At 40.0% G+C, this 20959-nt stretch overlaps 1 protein-coding gene across 2 annotated transcripts in view; it reads right to left on the bottom strand.

The window, feature by feature from the left end:
- IQCK (IQ motif containing K) overlaps positions 1-20959 on the bottom strand; it is a 125598-nt gene that overhangs the window by 36681 nt on the left and 67958 nt on the right. For both annotated transcript variants that reach the window (XM_061401300.1, XM_061401299.1), the window contains exon 8: positions 13524-13608. In XM_061401300.1, coding sequence (XP_061257284.1) covers positions 13524-13608 — 85 coding nt within the window. The remainder of the gene's footprint in view (positions 1-13523; positions 13609-20959) is intronic.

Genomic DNA, 20959 nt, shown 5'->3' with positions numbered 1-20959 from the left:
ATATCTTCTTTGGAGAAAAGTCCATTCAAGTTGTTTGCCCATTTTTGAATCAGGTTGTTCTTTTGGTTGTTGCTGTTGTTGAGTTTTGTGAGTTCTCTATACATTCTAAATATTAATTCCTTATCAGATATATGATTTTAAAATATTTTCTTCCAGTACAATAGCCATGCAACGTTATCCTTCTCAGGAGCGCTTCATGCTCCCAATATCTTTCTTCTTCCTCTCTCCACTCTGCCATCAAAACCTATACTTAGTGCATACTTGCATACATTGTTGCTGCATGAAAGTAGGTCTAGAGGCTAATAAAACTCTAGCCTCTCTGGAGAATAATTTAGCAATAATAACCAAAGCTCCTAAAAAAGGTGCTTACTTTTGGAGCCATCTATTCCACTTCAAGTAATTATTCTTACAGAGAAAATCAGATATGTATGCAAAGACATATGAGCAAGGATGCTTTTCATAATATATCTTATAAATGAGAGAAAACTAGAATGTCCAAACAACTATGGTTAAATCATGGTTTGGTGCACTTACAGAAAGGACTATCACAGAGTCATTTAAATGTGTGCGATAGAACTTGGTGCAATGGCAAAGATATTCCCAATATGTTTTTAAAGGAAGAGAGCAGGCACAAAACAGTGTTTATCAGCACAGTTTTTTGGGGTTTTTAAAAAATCTTTTTATATGGATAGGAAAAATTCTAAAAGGATGAATGAATCATAAATTTTTAAAAGTTTAAGTATTATCTTTTTCCACAATAGCAAAGTATTACTTATACAATAAAAAAATAGATAGGTTTTCCTTGGGGTAAGTGTTCCCTCTCTAGTCAAGCCTCCAGTTGATACAGGCCAGTCTTTCCCTGGGACAAACTGGGATGGTAACTCTGCACAAGTGAACCCAGATTTTTATTTTGTGCTAAGAACCTCTTTCATGTGCAAGTAATCAACAGTCTAGAAATTTTATGTTGAAAATTGTAATTGTGAGGACTTTAGCTGTGACAGAAATCCATCTGGGAGAGGATTCAGTGGCACAGCTGAATCTAGATGCTTCAGCCACATCCTCGTCCAGACTACTCAGGCCCCTTCCTTGGTCTCTCAGCTTTGCTTGCCTCTGCGGTCACTTCTCCTGAAGGCTCTTCACACAGTGGTGAGATGGTTGTTAATAGCCTAGTCTCTTAGCAGGCTATCAAGCTGCTCTGTCGCAACAACTCCTAGTAGAATCCCAGAATGGAGTTTCACTCGGCGTGACTGGCCCTCCCCTGCTTATCGCGAGCTAACCCCTGTAGCCAGGGGAATGCAATACTTGAGTGTCCATGTTCCTGAATGAATTGCACCCAAGCTGTCTCAGGCCAGAGGGGAAGGGGGACCCTGTACAACTCTAGATTTTTTATGCTTTGTTTACACCAATATGTTTCTCTTTAGGGGCACCTCATTTGCCCCAGGTCAGTTCACTATTAACAAAGGGATAACTGCACAGATTCTCATTGTTCTTTGCAGGATCTCTGATTTTTTAACTTTGCAAAGCCACAAAGGTAGCTGCTGGAGCAACTTTGCATTGTATTGTTCATCAAATAATGTTAATGATTGATGACCTCTGCGATTCTCAGGTGTCACAGTGGAGGGGGAATTGATGTTGGGAGGAAGGGAAGACTACATGCCACGCTTGTGTCTAGGCTGAGTTAGAAAGAATAAAACAAAACAAATGGGCAGAAGGCATGACACCAGGTGCTTATTTAGACAGAATAAATATTCAGTGGATTTATCTGGTCTCTGCCTCCTAAATCATTAAAGAAATTTCAGTCGTTATGGCCCATGAGAACCTCATATGAACATCGCAAAAGAACAGTTTTCTCTATCAGTTGGTACCTATTGCATCCAATATTTCATAAGCAGAAGGGCACCATTGATGTGGTAGTTTGGCTTATCACCAAACACACTTCAGAAAGGAGACTATGAAAGGACCAGGTTTCATTCACAATATCCAAATAGATTTTTAAAAACTCCAGTTTTGCATGTTGAAACAATCTGGCTTTCTAACCATTAATGTAGTATTTTGAAAGAAGAAAATGTCTGCTTCTACAGAAGTGCTTAATGTCAAGAAGTAACTATCAGAACCTATTTATAATGCTGATTATATCATCACAACTCTCAAGAATGGTTTACTACAAATAGTTCTTCATACCATGTGACATTTCTGTTCATGTGGTCAGTTTAAAAATATTTCATGAATGTCTGGATGGTTTTATGACAACAAGTGAGGGTATCAGATTTCTGGATTTTAAAACTTCCTGGCAAGAATATTATTCAGACTTTAAAAAGGGAGGAGGTTCTGACACATGCTACAATATAGATGAAACTTGAGGACATTTTGCCAAGTGAAATAAACCAAAAGGATAAATTCTATATGACTCCACTTTTACCTGAGGTTCTTAGAGTAGTCATAGAGACAGAAAGTAGAAAAGTGGTTGCCAGAGGCTGGGAGAGGGAAGAATAGGGAGTTAATGGATACAGAGTTTCAGTTTAGAAAGATGAATGGTAGTGATGATTGCAAAACAATGCAAGTGTACTTAATGCCACTGAACTGTACACAAAATTGGTTAAAATGGTAAATCTTATGTATACAATACTACACTCAGGAATTTTTTACTTCCTATAGTGGGAGACTATATTTTTCCTTCAGAGTGTTTAAGGAAGTAAAGGTTTTGTTAATTTTAAGAAAAAATTAATATTAAAGGTAGTAAAAACTAGATCCCCACCAGGTCAAAACCACTGGCCCTATACTCATAGACCCCAGCTGGAGTTGGAAAACTGATGATGGAGCTTCCTGAAATTCCACCCTCGCTGTCTACCAATCAGAAAATTGCCTATGAGCTGATTAGGTTCCCTGCGACTTTCACCTCTAACACTGTCTCTATAAATCTTTCCCAGGGAGTCCGGGTCTTTGAGCATTAGCTGCCCATTCCCTTTGTTCGGTTCCCTGCAATAAATACTGTACTCTCCTTCACCACAGCCCAGTGCCAGTAGACTGGTTTTGCTGTGCGTCTGGTGAGAAAACCTGAGTTTGGATTAGTAACACTCCCCCTCTAAAATCAAGAACAAGACAAGGATGCCCGTTCTCACCACTTTTATTCAACATAGTATTAGAAGTCCTAACCCAAGCAACTAGGCAAGAAAAAGAAATAAAAGACACTCTAATTGGAAAGGATGAAGTAAAACTGCTACAATATGAGGATGGCATGATTTTATATATAGAAAATCCTGAAGATGCTACAAAAAATATTAAAAAATAATAAATAAAAAAATAAATGAATACAGTAAAGTTACAGGGTACAAAATCAATATACAAAAATCTATTGCATTTCTACATGCAAACAATTAGGTAGCAGGAAGAGAAATTAAGAAAACAATCCCATTTAAGATAACAACAAAAAGGATAAAATATCTTGGAATAAATTTAACTGAAGAGGCAAAAGACTTGTAGTCTAAAAACTATATGAGATTGTTGAAAGAAATTGAATAATACACAAATAAATGGACAGATTTTCATGCTTATGGATTGGAAGCATTAACATGGTTAAAATGTCAATATTACCTATGCAGACAGATTAAATATGATCTTATCAAAATTCCAAGGACATTTTTCACAGAAATAGAATTTAAAATCCTAAAATTTATATGGAATCACAAAAGACTCCAAATAGCCAAAGCAATCCTGAGAAAAATGAACAAAGCTGATTTCAAGCTATATTACAAAGTTATAGTAATCAAAACAGCATGGTGTTGGCAGAAAGACAGTTACACAGATCAATGGAACATAAATGAGAGCCCAGAAATAAAACCATACATATATGGATAACTAATTTACAACAAAGGAGCAGGTAGGGGTCCTAAGATGGCAGAAGAATAGGATGGGAGACCACTTTCTCCCCCACAAATTCATCGAAAGAACCTTTGAGCGCCAAGCAAATTCCACAGAACAACTTCTGAATGCTGGCATAGGACATCAGGCACCCAGAAAAACAGCCCATTGTCTTCGCAAGGAGGTAGGACAAAATATAAAAGATAAAAAGAGAGACAAAAGAGGTAGGGACGGAGATTCGTCCTGGGAAGGGAGTCTTGAAAAAGAGAGAAGTTTCCAAACACCAGGAAACACTCTCTCCAGCGGGTCTGTGGCAAGCCTTGGAATCTCAGAGGGCAAAATAACCAGGAGGAAAAATAAATAAATAATTAAAACCCACAGATTACGTGCCTAACAGCAACTCTCAGCAGTGCAACAGCCCAGATGCTCGCATCTCCCACTAGCAAGTGGGGGAGAGACAGGGAGGAGCGGGCAGCATTGCTTACGATAAGGACCAGGCCTGAATGCCCTGAGGGCAATCTGAGGGAACTAGCTTGAGATAGCAATCCAGACTGTGGGATAGCTATCCTAGGATCCTGCGAAAAGCCCTAACCACCGCCAGGCATGCTCACAGAACAAAGGACTGAGCAGAGCCAGCCGGCTGTGGACTGGCCCATCCCTCACCAGAGACAGGCCGGTGAGGGCAGCCAGAGCCAGAAGGGGGCAATCGCGGCCCCAGAGAGGCATCCTATATCAAACTGCAAGCAGACTTCATTGCTAACCAAGACTTCTTGGGATTCTGGAGGGTCCACATCTGCCAGGAGGGTCACAGCCAGAGATCAGCTTCCCAGAAGAGACACAAGGTGTGCCCATTGTATACCCAGAAAACCAAGTGGCTGGGATAGGGGAGGGGATAAGTCACAGACTTCAACTGGGGGCGACTACGCACGCCAAGGAACTGGTCACCTAACCTACTTGGACCTGGGACGGGAGCAAAAGGCAGGCCCAACCAAGTCTGTGCCTTTGTGGAGTACCTGAGAACCTGAACCTGAGTAGCTTAGACCTGAGAAGTGCATGAAAACCAGGGCCTGCATCAGACAGTTCCTGGCAGAGCAACCTAGAGTCTGAGCAGTGTAGACTGGGAAAGCACACACGCCATGAGCGGGGGCAAACCCAGTGTGGCTGAATCACTGTGAACACACACCAGTGATATTTGTTTGCAGTGTTCTTCCCTCCCCAAAGCACAACTGAACAAGCGAGCCTAAAAAAAGGTGACCACCATCGCGCCCTTTGTGTTAGGGCGGAAATTAGACACTTAAGAGACCAGCAAACAGAAGAAGCTAAAATAAGCAGAGGGAACTGCTTTGGAAGTGACAGGTGCAATAGATTAAAACCCTGTACTTAGCACCAACTACATAGGAATGGACCTACAGACCATGAGAAGTACACGCTGGACCAAGGAACTATCTGCAAATGAACTGACCCCACACTGTAAGCAACAGCTCCAGAAGAAGTCTTAGATATACTTTTACTATTATCATTTTATTTTTTTATTTTATTTTATTTGTTATTTTTAAGTCCCCATTACTCCTTTAATTTTCATTTTTATAACCTACTATTACCTTGCAAAAAAAAGACCTCATTTTTAAAGCAAATTTCATATATATATATTTCATAACTTCTGTGACTTTGTGTTTTTGTTGTTGTTTGTTTTTTTGTTTGTTTTTATTGTATTTTTGAGAATCTAAGCTCTACTCAAGATTTTTATTCTTTGTTTTTTGGTATTTGTTATCAAATTTGTACCTTTAAGAACCCAATCTTCAATACCGATTTTTACTTGGGAGCGAGATCACTGGCCTGATTGCTCTCTCCCCTTTTTTGGACTCTCCTTTTTCTCCACCAGGTTGCCTCTATCTCCCCCTCCCCCTTTTCTTCTCTACCCAACTCGGTGTTCTGGGCTGTGGAGAACACTTAGGGAACTGATTACTGGCTGGATCTGTCTCTCTTCTTTTGATTCCCCCTTTTATCCTCCTGGCTACCTCTGTCTCCTTCCTCCCTCTTCTCTTCTCTGTGTAACTCCATGAACATCTCTGAGGGATCCAGACTGTGGAAAGCACATAGGGAAGTGATTACTAGCTAGCTTGATCTCTCCCTTTTTGATTCCCCCTTTCTCCTCCTGGACACCTCTATCTCCCTCCTCCCTCTTCTCTTCTCCATGTAACTCTGTGTACCTCTCTGGGTGTCCCTCACTGTGGAGAAACTTTTCATCATTAACCTAGATGTTTTATCATCAGTGCTGTATAGATGGAGAAGTCTTGAGGCTACTGTAAGAATAAGACTGAAAACCAGAGGGAGGAGGCTTAAGTCCAAATCCTGAGAGGAGGCTTAAGTCCAAATCCTGAGAACTCCTGAATCTAGGGAACATTAATCAATAGGAGCTAATCAAATGCCTCCATACCTACACTGAAACCAAGTACCACCCAAGGGCCAACAAGCTCCAGAGCAAGACATCCCATGCAAATTCTCCAGCAACACAGGAACATAACCCTGAGCCTCAATACACAGGCTGACCAAAGTCACACCAAACCCACTGACATCTCAAAACTTATTACTGGACACTTCATTGCACTCCAGAAAGAAGATATCCAGCTCCACCCACCAGAACACTGACACAAGCTTCCCTAAACAGAAAACCTTAACAAGCCACCTATCCAACCCCACCCACAGTGAGGAACCTCCACAATAAAGAGAAACCACCAACTGCCAGAATATAGAAAGGCCACCCCAAACACAGCAATAAAAACAAGATGAAAAGGCAGAGAAATACTCAGCAGGTAAAGGAACAGGATAAATGCCCACCAAACCAAACAAAAGAGGAAGAGATAGGGAATCTACCAGATAAAGAATTCAGAATAATGATAGTGAAAATGATCCAAAATCTTGAAAACAAATTGGAGTTACAGATAAATAGCCTGGAGACAAGGATCAAGAAGATGCAAGAAAGGTTTAACAAGGACCTAGAAGAAATAAAAAAGAGTCAATATATAATGAATAATGTAATAGATGAGATCAAAAACACTCTGGAGGGAACCAACAGTAGAATAACACAGGCAGAAGATAGAATAAGTGAGGTAGAAGATAGAATGGTAGAAAAAAATGAAACAGAGAGGAAAAAAGAAAAAATAATTAAAAGAAATGAGGACAACCTCAGAGACCTCTGGGACAATGTTAAACACCCCAACATTCGAATCATAGGAGTCCCAGAAGAAGAAGACAAAAAGAAAGACTATGAGAAAATACTTGAGGAGATAATAGTTGAAAACTTCCCTAAAATCGGGAAGGAAATAATCACCCAAGTCCAAGAAACCCAGAGAGTCCCAAACAGGATAAACCCAAGATGAAACACCCCAAGACACATATTAATCAAATTAACAAAGATCAAACACAAAGGACAAATATTAAAAGCAGCAAGGGAAAAACAACAAATAACACACAAGGGGATTCCCATCAGGATAACACCTGATCTTTCAATAGAAACTCTTCAGGCCAGAAGGGAATGGCAGGACATACTTAAAGTGATGAAAGAAAATAACCTACAGCCCAGATTACTGTACCCAGCAAGGATCTCATTCAAATATGAAGGAGAAATCAAAAGCTTTACAGACAAGCAAAAGCTGAGAGAATTCAGCACCACCAAACCAGCTCTCCAACAAATGCTAAAGGATTTTCTCTATACAGAAAACACAGAAAGGGTGTATAAACTCAAACCCAAAACAATAAAGTAAATGGCAACGGGATCATATGTATCAATAATTACCTTAAATGTAAATGGGTTGAATGCCCCAACCAAAAGATAAAGACTGGCTGAATAGATACAAAAACAAGACCCCTATATATGTTGTCTACAAGAGATGCACCTCGAAACAAGGGACACATACAGACTGAAAGTGAAGGGCTGGAAAAATAAATTCCATGCAAATAGAGACCAAAAGAAAGCAATACTCATATCAGATAAGATAGACTTTAAAACAAAGGCTGTGAAAAGAGACAAAGATGGACACTACATAATGATCAAAGGATCAATCCAAGAAGAAGATATAACAATCATAAATATATATGCACCCAACATAGGAGCACCACAATATGTAAGACAAATGCTAACAAGTATGAAAGGGGAAATTAACAATAACACAATAATAGTGGGAGACTTTAATACCCTACTCACACCTATGGATAGATCAACTAAACAGAAAATTAACAAAAAAACACAAACTTGATACAATAGATGAGTCAGATCTAATTGATATCTATAGGACATTTCACCCCAAAATAATGAATTTCACCTTTTTCTCAAGCACACACAGAACCTTCTCCAGGATAGATCACATCCTGGGCCATAAATCTAGCCTTAGTAAATTCAAAAAAATTGAAATCATTGTAAGCATCTTTTCTGACCACAATGCAGTAAGATTATATGTCAATTACAGGAGAAAAACTATTAAAAATCCCAACATATGGAGGCTGAACAATACGCTGCTGAATAACCAACAAATCACAGAAGAAATAAAAAAGAAATCAAAATATGCATAGAAACGAGTGAAAAAGAAAACACAACAACCCAAAACCTATGCGACACTGTAAAAGCAGTACTAAGGGGAAGGTTCATAGCAATACAGGCTTACCTCAAGAAACAAGAAACAGATCAAATAAATAACCTAAATCTAAAGCAACTTGAAAAGGAAGAAATGAAGAACCCCAGGGCTAGTAGAAGGAAAGAAATCTTAAAACTTAGGGCAGAAATAAATGCAAAGGAAACAAAAGATGTCATAGTAAAAATCAACAAAACCAAAAGCTGGTTCTTTGAGAAGATATATAAAATTGACAAACCATTAGCCAGACTCATCAAGAAACAAAGGGAGAAAAATCAAATCAACAAAATTAGAAATGAAAATGGAGAGATCACAAGAGACAACACAGAAATACAAAAGATCATAAGAGACTATTACCAGCAACTATATGCAAATAAAATGGACAACTTGGAAGAAATGGACACATTCTTAGAAAAATACAACTTTCCAAAATTGAACCAGGAAGAAATAGAAAATCTTAACAGACCCATCACAAGCACAGAAATTAAAACTGTAATCAGAAATCTTCCAACAAACAAAAAGCCCAGGACCAGATGGCTTCACAGCTGAATTCTACCAAAAATTTAGAGAACTAACACCTATCCTACTCAAACTCTTCCAGAAAATTGCAGAGGAAGGTCAACTTCCAAACTCATTCTATGAGGTCACCATCACCCTAATACCAAAACCTGACAAAGATGCCACAAAAAAAAAAAAAGAAAGAAAGAAAGAAAACTACAGGCCAATATCACTGATGAACATAGATGCAAAAATCCTAAACAAAATTCTAGCAAACAGAATCCAAGAACATATTAAAAAGACCATACATCATGACCAAGTGGGCTTTATCCCAGAGATGCAAGGATTCTTCAATATCCGCAAATAAATCAATGTAATACACCACATTAACAAATTGAAAAATAAAAGCCATATGATTATCTCAATAGATGCAGAGAAAGCCTTTGACAAAATTCAACATCCATTTATGATAAAAACCCTCCAGAAAGCAGGAATAGAAGGAACATACCTCAACATAATAAAAGCTATATATGACAAACCCTCAGCAAACATTATCCTCAATGGTGAAAAATTGAAAGCATTTCCCCTAAAATCAGGAACAAGAAAAGGGTGCCCACTCTCACCACTACTATTCAACATAGCTTTGGAAGTTTTGGCCACAGCAATCAGAGCAGAAAAAGAAATAAAAGGAAACCAGATTGGAAAAGAAGAAGTAAAACTCTCACTGTTTACAGATGACATGATCCTCTACATAGAAAACCCTAAAGACTCCACCAGGAAATTACTAGAGCTAATCAATGAGTATAGTAAAGTTGCAAGATATAAAATCAACACACAGAAATCCCTTGCATTCTTATACACTAACAATGAAAAAACAGAAAGAGAAATTAAGGAAACAATTTCATTCACCATTGCAACAAAAAGAATAAAATATTTAGGAATATATTCACCTAAAGAAACAAAAGACCTATATATAGAAAACTATAAAACACTGGCGAAAGAAATCAAAGAGGACACAAATAGATGGAGAAATACACCGTGTTTGTGGATCAGAAGAATCAATGTAGTGAAAATGAGTATACTACCCAAAGCAATCTATAGATTCAATGCAATCCCCATCAAGCTACCAACGGTATTTTTCAGAGAACTAGAACAAATAATTTCACAATTTGTATGGAAATACAAAAAACCTCGAATAGCCAAAGCAATCTTGAGAAAGAAGAATGGAACTGGAGGAATCAACCTGCCTAACTTCAGGCTGTACTACAAAGCCACAGTCATCAAGACAGTTTGGTACTGGCACAAAGACAGAAATATAGATCAATGGAAAAAAATAGAAAGCCCAGAGATAAATCCACACACCTTTGGACACCTTATCTTTGACAAAGGAGTCAAGAATATACAATAGAGAAAAGACAATCTCTTTAACAAGTGGTGCTGGGAAAACTGGTCAACCACTTGTAAAAGAATGAAACTAGAACACTTTCTAACACTATACACAAAAATAAACTCAAAATGGATTAAAGATCTAAATGTAAGACCAGAAACTATAAAACTCCTAGAGGAGAACATAGGCAAAACACTCTCCGACATAAACCACAGCAGGATCCTCTATGACCCACCTCCCAGAATATTGGAAATAAAAGCAAAAATAAACAAATGGGACATAATTGAAATTAAAAGCTTCTGCACAACAAAGAAAACTATAAGCAAGGTGAAAAGACAGCCTTCAGAATGGGAGAAAATAATAGCAAATGAAGCAACTGACAAAGAATTAATCTCAAAAATATACAAGCAACTCCTGCAGCTCAATTCCAGAAAAATAAAAGACCCAGTCAAAAAATGGGCCAAAGAACTAAACGGACATTTCTCCAAAGAAGACATACAGATGGCTAACAAACACATGAAAAGATGCTCAACATCACTCATTATCAGAGAAATGCAAATCAAAACCACAATGAGGTACCATTTCACAGCAGTCAGAATGGCTACAATCCAAAAGTCTACAAGCAATAAATGCTAGAGAGGGTGTGGAGAAAAGGGAACCTTCTTACACTGTTGGTGGGAATGCAAACTAGTACAGCCACTATGGAGAACAGTGTGGAGATTCCTTAAAAAACTGGAAATAGAACTGCCATATGACCCAGCAATCCCACTGCTGGGCATACACACTGAGGAAACCAGAACTGAAAGAGACATGTGTACCCCAATGTTCATCGCAGCACTGTTTATAATAGCCAGGACATGGAAGCAACCTAGATGTCCATCAGCAGATGAATGGATAAGAAAGCTGTGGTACATATACACAATGGAGTATTACTCAGCCATTAAAAAGAATACATTTGAATCAGTTCTAATGAGGTGGATGAAACTGGAGCCTATTATACAGAGTGAAGTAAGCCAGAAAGAAAAACACTAATACAGTATACTAACGCATATATATGGAATTTAGAATGATGGTAATGATAACCCTGTATGCGAGACAGCAAAAGAGACACAGATACATTGAACAGTCTTTTGGACTCTGTGGAAGAGGGCGAGGGTGGGATGATATGGGAGAATGGCATTGAAACATGTAAAATATCATATGTGAAACGAATCACCAGTCCAGGTTTGATGCATGAGACAGGGTGCTCGGGTCTGGTGCACTGGGATGACCTAGAGGGATGGGATAGGGAGGGAGGTGGGAGGGGGGTTCAGGATGGGGAACACATGTATATTCATGGCGGATTCAAGTCAATGTATGGCAAAACCAATACAATATTGTAAAGTAAAATAAATAAATAAATTAAAAAAAAAAAAAGGAGCAAAGAACATCCAGTGGAGAAAGGATAGTCTCTTCAATAAACGTTGTTGGGAAAACTGAATGGTCACATACTAAAAAAGGAAAGTAGTCCAATATTCACCACACACAAAAATCAACTCAAAATGAACTAAATACTTGAATGAATGCAAGACTTGAAATGATAAAACTCCTAGGAAAAAATATAGGAAGTATGATCTTTGACTTTGGTCTTAGCAATATATTTCTGGATATGTCTCCTCAGGCAAGGGAGACAAAAGAAAAAAAAAATGGTACTACATCAAACTCAAAAGCTTTTGCACAGAGAAAGAAACCATCAACAAAACAAAAAGATAATCTTCCGAATGAGAGATGGTATTTGCAAATCATATATCTGATAAGGGGTTAATATCCAAAATATACAAAGAACTTACACAATTCAACAATGACAACAGTAAAACTCTTTTTAAAAAGACAGAGAGATGAATAGATATTTTACAAAGAAGACATAAATATGGTCAATAGGCTCATGCAAAGATGTTCAGCATCCTTATTGTAATGGGTATCATCAAAAAGTCAAGAAATAATGAGTGTTGATAAGGATGTGGAGAAAAGGGAAAGCTTGTGCCCTGTTGGTGGGAATGTAAACTGGTGAAACCACTGTGGAACACATTATGATCCCTCAAAAACATAAAAATAGAACATCATATGATCCCACTATTCCACTTCTGGGTAATTATCCAAAGAATATGAAAACACTAATTTGAATATATATATATATATACACACACACACATATATATATACACACCTCTATTTTCACCACAGCATTGTTCACAATAGCCAAGATAGGGAAACAAAATAAGTGCCCATCAATGGATGAATGGGTAAAGATGTAATACACACACACACACACTGAAATATTACTCAGTCACACAAAAAAAGAAATCCTGCCACTTGCAATAACATGGTTAGACCTTGAGGGTATTACGCTAAGTAAGATGAAGACAAATTTCGTATAATTTCACTTATATGTGGAATAAAAAAAAAAAAACAGACAAACCAAAACATAAAATAAATGAACCAAACCAAACCAATATGTTGATATAGATTACCAGAGGGGAAGAGGCTGGGGGAGGGTGAAGAGGGTAAAGGAGATCAACTGTAGGGTGATGGATGGAAACAAAATTTCTGTTGGTGAGCATGCTGTAGTGCATATAAGGCAGGAATATGTCATACACACGAAACATAAAAAGTGCTATAAACTAACGTTCAGTTCAGTTCAGTTCAGTCGCTCAGTCATGTCCGACTCTTTGCGACCCCATGAATCCCAGCAAGCCAGGCCTCCCTGTCCATCACCAACTCCTGGAGGTCACTCAGACTCACGTCCATCGAGTCCATCATGGCATCAAGTCAGTGGTGCCATCCAGCCATCTCATCCTCTGTCGTCCCCTTCTCCTCCTGCCCCCAATCCCTCCCAGCATCAGAGTCTTTTCCAATGAGTCAACTCTTACCTCAATAAAAAGTAAAATTTTAAAAAGGTTGCAGGGTAGCTTTAATGACAATTGTGAAAAAAGTTTTGGTAGAAATTCTAAATTACTCTTTAAGACCTGTTTTACAGAGAATCCTATTTCCAAGGTCTGGATGTTAGCTATCCTAACCTGTGTTTCAAATTCATCTACAGGTTTTCCCTTGAGTCCTTCACAGTACACAAACTTCCCATCAGACGAAATGCCAAAATTGCACATGACGCTTACCAGATAGGCTCTCCAGAAGGACTGAATATAGAGTGCCGCTTCCGATTCTGTCAGCAGGAGGGAGAGTGGGATTGCCGGCCGTGGGCTGAAAGGCAATAAAATGATCATAAGCCCATGAGAATCTGTCTTATAGCCTCAGCAGAGCCTTTGACAACATAATGGCCTCTCTGATTAAGTGCCTCATCCAGTCCCATTCTTAGAAAGCAACAATGTCATTTTTCATAGAAAAGTTTAGGCTTGAGTTAGCATTTCTTTGTTTTAAAATCTTGGATGGAATTTTTTTTTTTTTTAACTCTTAAATCACTATTAGCCTGCTCTGCTAGGCTCTTACTAGCAGCATACCCTCCAGCATACTCTTAAATCACTATTAGCCTGCTCTGCTTTGAAGGCCTCAGGTTGGAAAGCTGCATGCTGCTGCGGCTGCTAAGTCGCTTTAGTCATGTCTGACTCAGTGCGACCCCATAGACGGCAGCCCATCAGTCTCCTCTGTCCCTGGGATTCTCCAGGCAAGAATACTGGAGTGGGTTGCCATTTCCTTCTCCTGGAAAGCTGCATATGTGACCATAAAGTAAAAGAAAAAGCAGAAGCCACCTTTAGATATAGCATCATGACTGAGACATAAAAAAGGGCTCTTTTTGGGAGGGAAATTAAGTAGCTCATTTCTTTCCTGAAATATTTCAATTTTGTCTGATTGATGTACATTCCGGTTTAATATGGTTTTAAGTCAAGCACATTTTAAAGTTAAGTTCTATTACATCTTAACGAGCAATAAAATATCTCAAATGCTGGATAAATTGATAGTGTCTGCTCTTGTGGAATTCTATGACTATGATGGGATTTCTGATCATGGATACCACATTTAAAATGACTAAATGCTCTTTTTTTTGTTGTTGTTTATTTCCTAAAAGCTGTTTAGAGATTACTAACTGCTGACAAGATTTTACAAGTCTGACTTAATTCTGATTCCTTATGTTTCCCCAAAGCACTGCTATCTCTGAAAGACCCAAAGTCAAGACTTTTCAGATATAATGCAAAGAAATAAATCCCTGAAAGAATGTAGGTGGCATGGAGGCTGCTTTCCAGGCAGGATCCCCAGAAATGACTTTGCATGTGGGGGATCTCTGAGAGTCCTGGCTGCAAGGCTCTCCCTAATGACAGCCGTCACTTGAGTTTACAGCCACTCTCACTGAGTATGGAGAGAGGTTGACGAACCTGCTCAGGGTCACACAGCTTGTAAGTGGCCTATCAGCATCTGGATCCAGACTCACCCAGTTCCCCAAGTCCAGGCTTCCCTCACAATTTGTGCTGACACCAGAACTCTGCTGGGCCACCGTTTGCAGATGTCCAGCCCGACAGACTCCAGAGCTAACAGGCAACAATGCACAATTCTCTAGGATCTGGGGTTTTATTTCCCACTACACTCAGACTTAAAAACAACAACAAAAAATTCCACCCTTGATACAGTATATTTGTGTGAATTAATGAATACTCTTTTGGATTACTCCAAAATCAAAGACATCAAAGCCAGAAAGAACCTGAGGGGCGATCAGGACCATTTCTAGCAAGGGCAGTGTTGCCAGGTCCTGGGTCTCCAGCTGGGCGGGTCTTTTTTAAGAGGCCAAGGAAAGGAGAGTCTACTTCTTTGGAGAGAGAATTACAACCTCCAAATGATAGTGCTGTGAGAAACCTTTCCCTAATGCTGTGCTTTTATTTGCTTTTTTGTTTGTTTGTTCTGTTTTTTGTTCCCACTTCTTTTTGCCTAATATCTAGTTTTCTGGGCTTTAAGAGAGCATTTCTGTCTTTCTGGAGGCACACGGTCTCCCTGCTTTCCCATTAAACGTCCCTCCTTGAACATTGCCCTTATTCTATAAATCTCAGTTGTGACGCCAGCAAATCACACCCCTGAATGAATTTGCTTTCACTAGTTAAAAATCAACAGCGTCTAGAGAAACCTTGGTGTTTCTGAGGAGACCTTGGTGGGCTGGCAGTGACTTCGTGAGAATAATGCTATCGTGCATCAATGCCAGCTGACATGTGCTCAGAGCACCCTGACTCCCCTCCCACCAGCCTTGCTCCTTGGCTCCAACCAGAGGGGCCCCTTTCATCTCCCCCAGTGTGCCCTCCCACCTCAGGGCCTTGGCAGAGGGGCTTTCTTCTGTCTCCAGTATCCTCTTACTTCCAGCCAGATCACAGCATATAGTTGTACAAGTTGTTCTCTGCTCAAGGGCTCCTGGCAGATGGGCCAGAGGCACTGAAGCCCCAGCACATGCTCTGCTACTTCTGTTCCAGGGCAGAGGCCCTTTTTCCTAATGTGCTCAAAGGCGCGTTGGGGCTGAGACCTCTTTCTCCCAGTTTACTCGTATTCTTTCTTCTGATCGTCACTCAAACGTTATGAAACGATGTGCTTTGATTAGATCAGAGCCACTGTATAATTTTCCTTCCTAGTTCTTGGCCCAATTTGGAGTTACAAATCTGTGTGATTGTTTAATTAACACCCAAATCCTCAACTGGACTGAAAGCTCCATGAGAGCAGAAACTGGGCCTGCGTTTGCTCCTCTGGCATTTCCAGCAGTTGGGAGCATGTCTGGCACATAGGAGACACTCAATAAATCCTTGTGGGATGAGCCTCTGCTTGGCCCAGTGTGCTGGGCTCTTTCCACGCACTGTTTCATTAAATCCTCACGTTAATAATGAGCTGTTGTTGTCCTTCTTTTAGAGTGAAGAAACTCAGGCATAGAGGGGTGACACGGGTCATTCAAGGTCACTGACCCTTTCCTGCTGAGAATTTAAACTGCCCAGGAAAAGGGCCACAGGAAGTGGTCCACAGAAAAGAGGAGGACAACTCAAAAATTCTTTCACATAGAATTCAGGGTCTAGCAGCTGTGAGTGTTCAACAGAGGAAAGCACAGCCATTTGCCTGGAAGGAAAAAAAATGAGCGAGGAGAAGTTGTAATCATTGAAAATGCTCTCTTGATTAATTCTTACAGCAATAACTTGGCAGGTGTTCATTTGCCTGAGAAATTCAGTGTCAGGACAGCAGAACAACGTGGAGTGTGTCATGGGTATCTGAGGGCAGGCTTGCTGGGGCCTTTCTGTGGAGCCGCAATTTTCCTGTTTTCAGTATGTTTCTCTGCACTGACACCACGAAATCCTCAAAGTATCTGTATCCCCATTTTGGAATAATCGTAGGATAGGAGAGGAGACGGAGAATCTGGGGACACGACAGGCCCAGTCAGTCCAACAAAGGGCTTCCGGTAATAATGAGACCCCAAATCACTTTGCATCACAATGGCATCTCCAAAAAGCGAAATGAGATTTCTACTAGGCCTTTAAGCAGTAATGTGAGGCCACCTTTAATGACACCCCGGCTTTCATGATGAAATAATGGGGCTCTGTATAGTTCTTGATGAAAGTGAGAGAGGAAAGTGAAAAAGTTGGCTTACAACTCAACATTCAGAAAACTGAGATCATGGCATGCGGTCCCATCACTTCATGGCAAATAGATGGGGGAACAATGGAAACAGTGAAAGAGTTTATTTTGGGGGGCTCCAAAATCACTGCAGAGGGTGACCATAGCCATGAAACTAAAAGACACTTGATCCTTGGAAGAAAAACTATTACCAACCTAGACAGATTAAAAAGCAGAAATATTTCTTTGCCAACAAAGGTCTGTTTAGTCAAAGCTATGGTTTTTCCAGTAGTCATGTATGGATGTTAGAGGTGGACTATAAAGAAAGCTGAGTGCTGAAGAATTAATGCTTTTGAACTGTGGTGTTGGAGAAGATTCTTGAGAGTCCCTTGGACTGCAAGGAGATCAAATCAGTCCATCCTAAAGGAAATCAGTCCTGAATATTCATTGGAAGGACTGATGCTGAAGCTGAAATTCCAATACTTTGGCCACCTTATGCGAAGAACCGACTCATTGGAAAAGACCCTGATGCTGGGGAAGATTGAAGGCAGGAGGAGAAGGGGACGACAGAGGATGAGATGATTGGATGGTATCACCAACACAATGGACATGAGTTTGAGTAAACTCCGGGAGTTGATGAAGGACAGGGAAGCTTGGTGTGCTGCAGTCCATGGGGTCGCAAAGAGTCAGACACAACTGAGTGACTGAACTGAACTGTCTAGTTCCCAAACCAAGAATAAGTGTGAATCAGGGCAGATGAAGAGAACTTAATCTTTGGAGAGGAGTCCCTATGAATTATTAGTCATTTCAGCAGCCCAGCTCAAAAGGATAGAAGCCATGCCAAGCCCTTTTCTCTCTCTTGGAATCAGTGCAACTGGCTTCAGGTCAAATAAAAATTGAGATGGAGTAGAGGTGACTCCTCATCTTTGGGGAACTGGGGAGGCGAGGGGAAACAAGAGTGTCAATCCCAGGAGAAGGCAGCTGAGGCTCCCAGGGGCTTAAACTGGACCCCCGACCCCCACCCCTGAGCAAACAGGTTTGAGCATTCCAGCGGGGCAACAGCACTGCTGAGTGTTCCCAAGAATTGTCTTATTGGCACATTTGTCAGGTCCTCTCTTTTTTTCCCCCTCAAACCTGAATTAAATCTATTTGAATCACAATTGATTCTGTAATTTTGAGAAGGAACAAGAATTTATTCTTCTGACTGTGTACACATGTGTGTATAAATACACACACATGTGCATGCACACACACACACAATTCTTCCCCCGCTCCCCACAATTTTGGGAGGATCAGTAAACTTTTTCAGGACCTAGAAAAGTTATAGCATACTCACAAAATGCACAAGAGAATCTGAGAAGTTAGTCTTTATTAATTTCTCCATCCAGTTGCAAGATGAAAGTTACCATCTGAAATGGCATTTATGGTCTATGGCCATTCCACTCTAAATGCGCCTGATCTCGTCTGAAATGGCATTTATGAAGAAGAAAGCAGAAAGGAGGATGGCTTGCTTTATATTGAAAACTGAATCTTGAAATCCAAATTTGTTCCACTTTTCATTAGGTAAAAGATAAAGCTGTTTTCTTGTAACATGAAAGAACAAGCTAGATGCAAAGTCATTTACAAAATGACACAGGCCTTAAATCAACCATCATTCATAAAACCTTTCACCAATTCATAGGGCTGGCATTTGAAAACCTCTACTCATGGTATTCAGCAAAAGAGATTACCCAGTCCCTGCCCTCAGCCTTAATTGGTTTCCCAAACATTCTATGTTGGAGGCATCACCATCTTGAGTAATGAACCTCAAATATTTGGAAGAAGTACAATAGAGTAGTGGTCCCCAACTTTTTTGGCACCAGAGCCTGGTTTCGTGGATGACAGTTTTCCATGGGCCAGGGGTAGGAGGTGGTTTGATTCAAGTGTGTTACCTTTACTGTGCACTTTATTTCTATTATTATTACATCAGCTCCGCTTCAGATCAGTGATTAGTAATGCCTCCAGGCATTAGATCCTGGACGTTGGGGACCCCTGCAGTAGAAGTTATCTGGAATGGGACTTCCAGACTAGTCATTAGGTCCAGAATCTCCTAGGATTCTTTTAATCCAGCCTTCCATGACATGAGGAATGGCTCCAAGAAACCTCTTGCTTACCCGCCCACCAACTCCACTCTGAGAGACGAACAAAACAGTTATTACCCAGCATGGGGCTGAATCATTCTCCCACATAAACACAGGGTCAAGTCCCATTTTACCAACCCCGTCATCAGAAGCCACATAAGTGTCCAGTCAACAGTGCTCCCTAACAATACACTGCGAGACCTTGTGCTTACCCTTGGGCTGCAGGTTTAACCATCTTCAAGACCAGGGCTGGTTATTTTATGCTGTTCAATAAATATGCCCAGATTGCTGTGTTATTTAGTCTCTTCGTAACTGAGTACATGTTTTCTCCAAACTGGTTTAAGGAGAAACTTAAGGAGACCTGTCTCTTCCTGTGTTCTTCTTCCTGCTCCAGGGGTGTCTGAGAAGAGGAGACCACCTCCTTCCTCATCTCTTCCAAACTTCTTACAGTGGATCTTAGCTTGTTTTGTGCCATAATCCCTTTACATTTTGGAAATTTGGATTTCTTCTCTGAATAATATTTTTAAAAATACAATAGTAAATACATAAGATTTTTAAGCAAACCAATTATATTAAAATATAGTTATCAAAATGGGATTCCCAGATGGTGCAGTGGTAAAGAATCAGCCTATCAATGCAGGAGACACAGAGAACATAGTTTCAGTCTCTGGGTTGGGAAGATCCCTTGGAGGAGGAAATGGCAACCTACTCCAGTATTCTTGCCTGGAAAATCCATGGACAGAGAAGCCTGGTGGGCTGCACTCCATGGGGTTGCAGAGAATCGAACACGACTGAGTGACTGAACACAACAACAATAGTTATCAAAAGATTTTTTAAAACTGTTGGTAAAATACTAATGTACTTGCTTCTAAATCATACTGTAAATAAAACCGCTAATGGCAGTTCCATTAACTAATATAATTTGAAGAAAGAGACAAGTGTAAATGATATTTCAAGATCACTGTAACAACCATAGCTGGATGTGAAAACATCTGATGGTTGCTATTAGAGACAAAGTTACAGTTACTGTGGATACTATTGAAGTTTGTGTCCTACATTCATAAGTAAAAGAGAGGCTAAATTTCAGTTAGAGATCAGTGAAAATAAAGAGGTAATTTCTCTATCGTCCAAGGTCAAGGACCCCTGAATCATAGACAATTGTGGCTGGAGCTGGGAACCGGGAAAGATGAGTTTTGCATACAGGATGAGACTAAAGACTCAGGATTTAAAAATAAACAAGATGAACCCAAACAGTGAAATTAGACTATCTAAAAACAGTGAGTAGGAAGTTATGGAATTTGACCAAAAGGTTATTAAAGGGCTACTTCCTAGATGGAAGAGAGATTCAATGGAATATGGTGATGTAGTTATTGGAGAAAAAAAGGTTTCATGTTTTTATTCCCAGTAAGTTGTGATTCTTCAGTAAACCTATTAACTTTCAACATCTAACTCTAATTTTCCCCAAAGCATTTCAGTAAATGGTTTTCCATTCAGCTACTTGCTTGGGCCTAAAATCTCCAAGTCATTCTTGCCTTAGCTCTCTGTCACTCTGAATCCAACATCAAAATAGATCCCAAATCCGACCTCTTCTCACCTTCTCCACTGCAAGCCACAATCATCTCCTGCCTGCAAGCGCCTGCTCACTGGCCTCCCTGTTCGCACTAGTAATGCAACGCCCCATCCAGCTGCCAGGGTGATCTTTTTAAAAGATAAATTGGATTACTTCACTCTTCTGCTCAGAACCCTCCAGTGGTTTCCTATCATGCTCAAAAGAAAAAAAAGAAGAATCCAAACTCTTCATCACGGCATCCGAGGCCCCACCAAAGAGGCAGCCTCTCTAGCCTCTCTGTCTCTTGTCCTCCCATTCTCTCGGCCTGCCTCATCTCTTCGTGCCTCACTGGCCATGT

The sequence above is a fragment of the Bos javanicus genome, chromosome 25 (assembly GCF_032452875.1).
Source record: "Bos javanicus breed banteng chromosome 25, ARS-OSU_banteng_1.0, whole genome shotgun sequence".
In the NCBI taxonomy this organism is placed as follows: Eukaryota; Metazoa; Chordata; class Mammalia; order Artiodactyla; family Bovidae; genus Bos; species Bos javanicus.
This window is presented reverse-complemented; position numbering and strand designations above follow the sequence as displayed.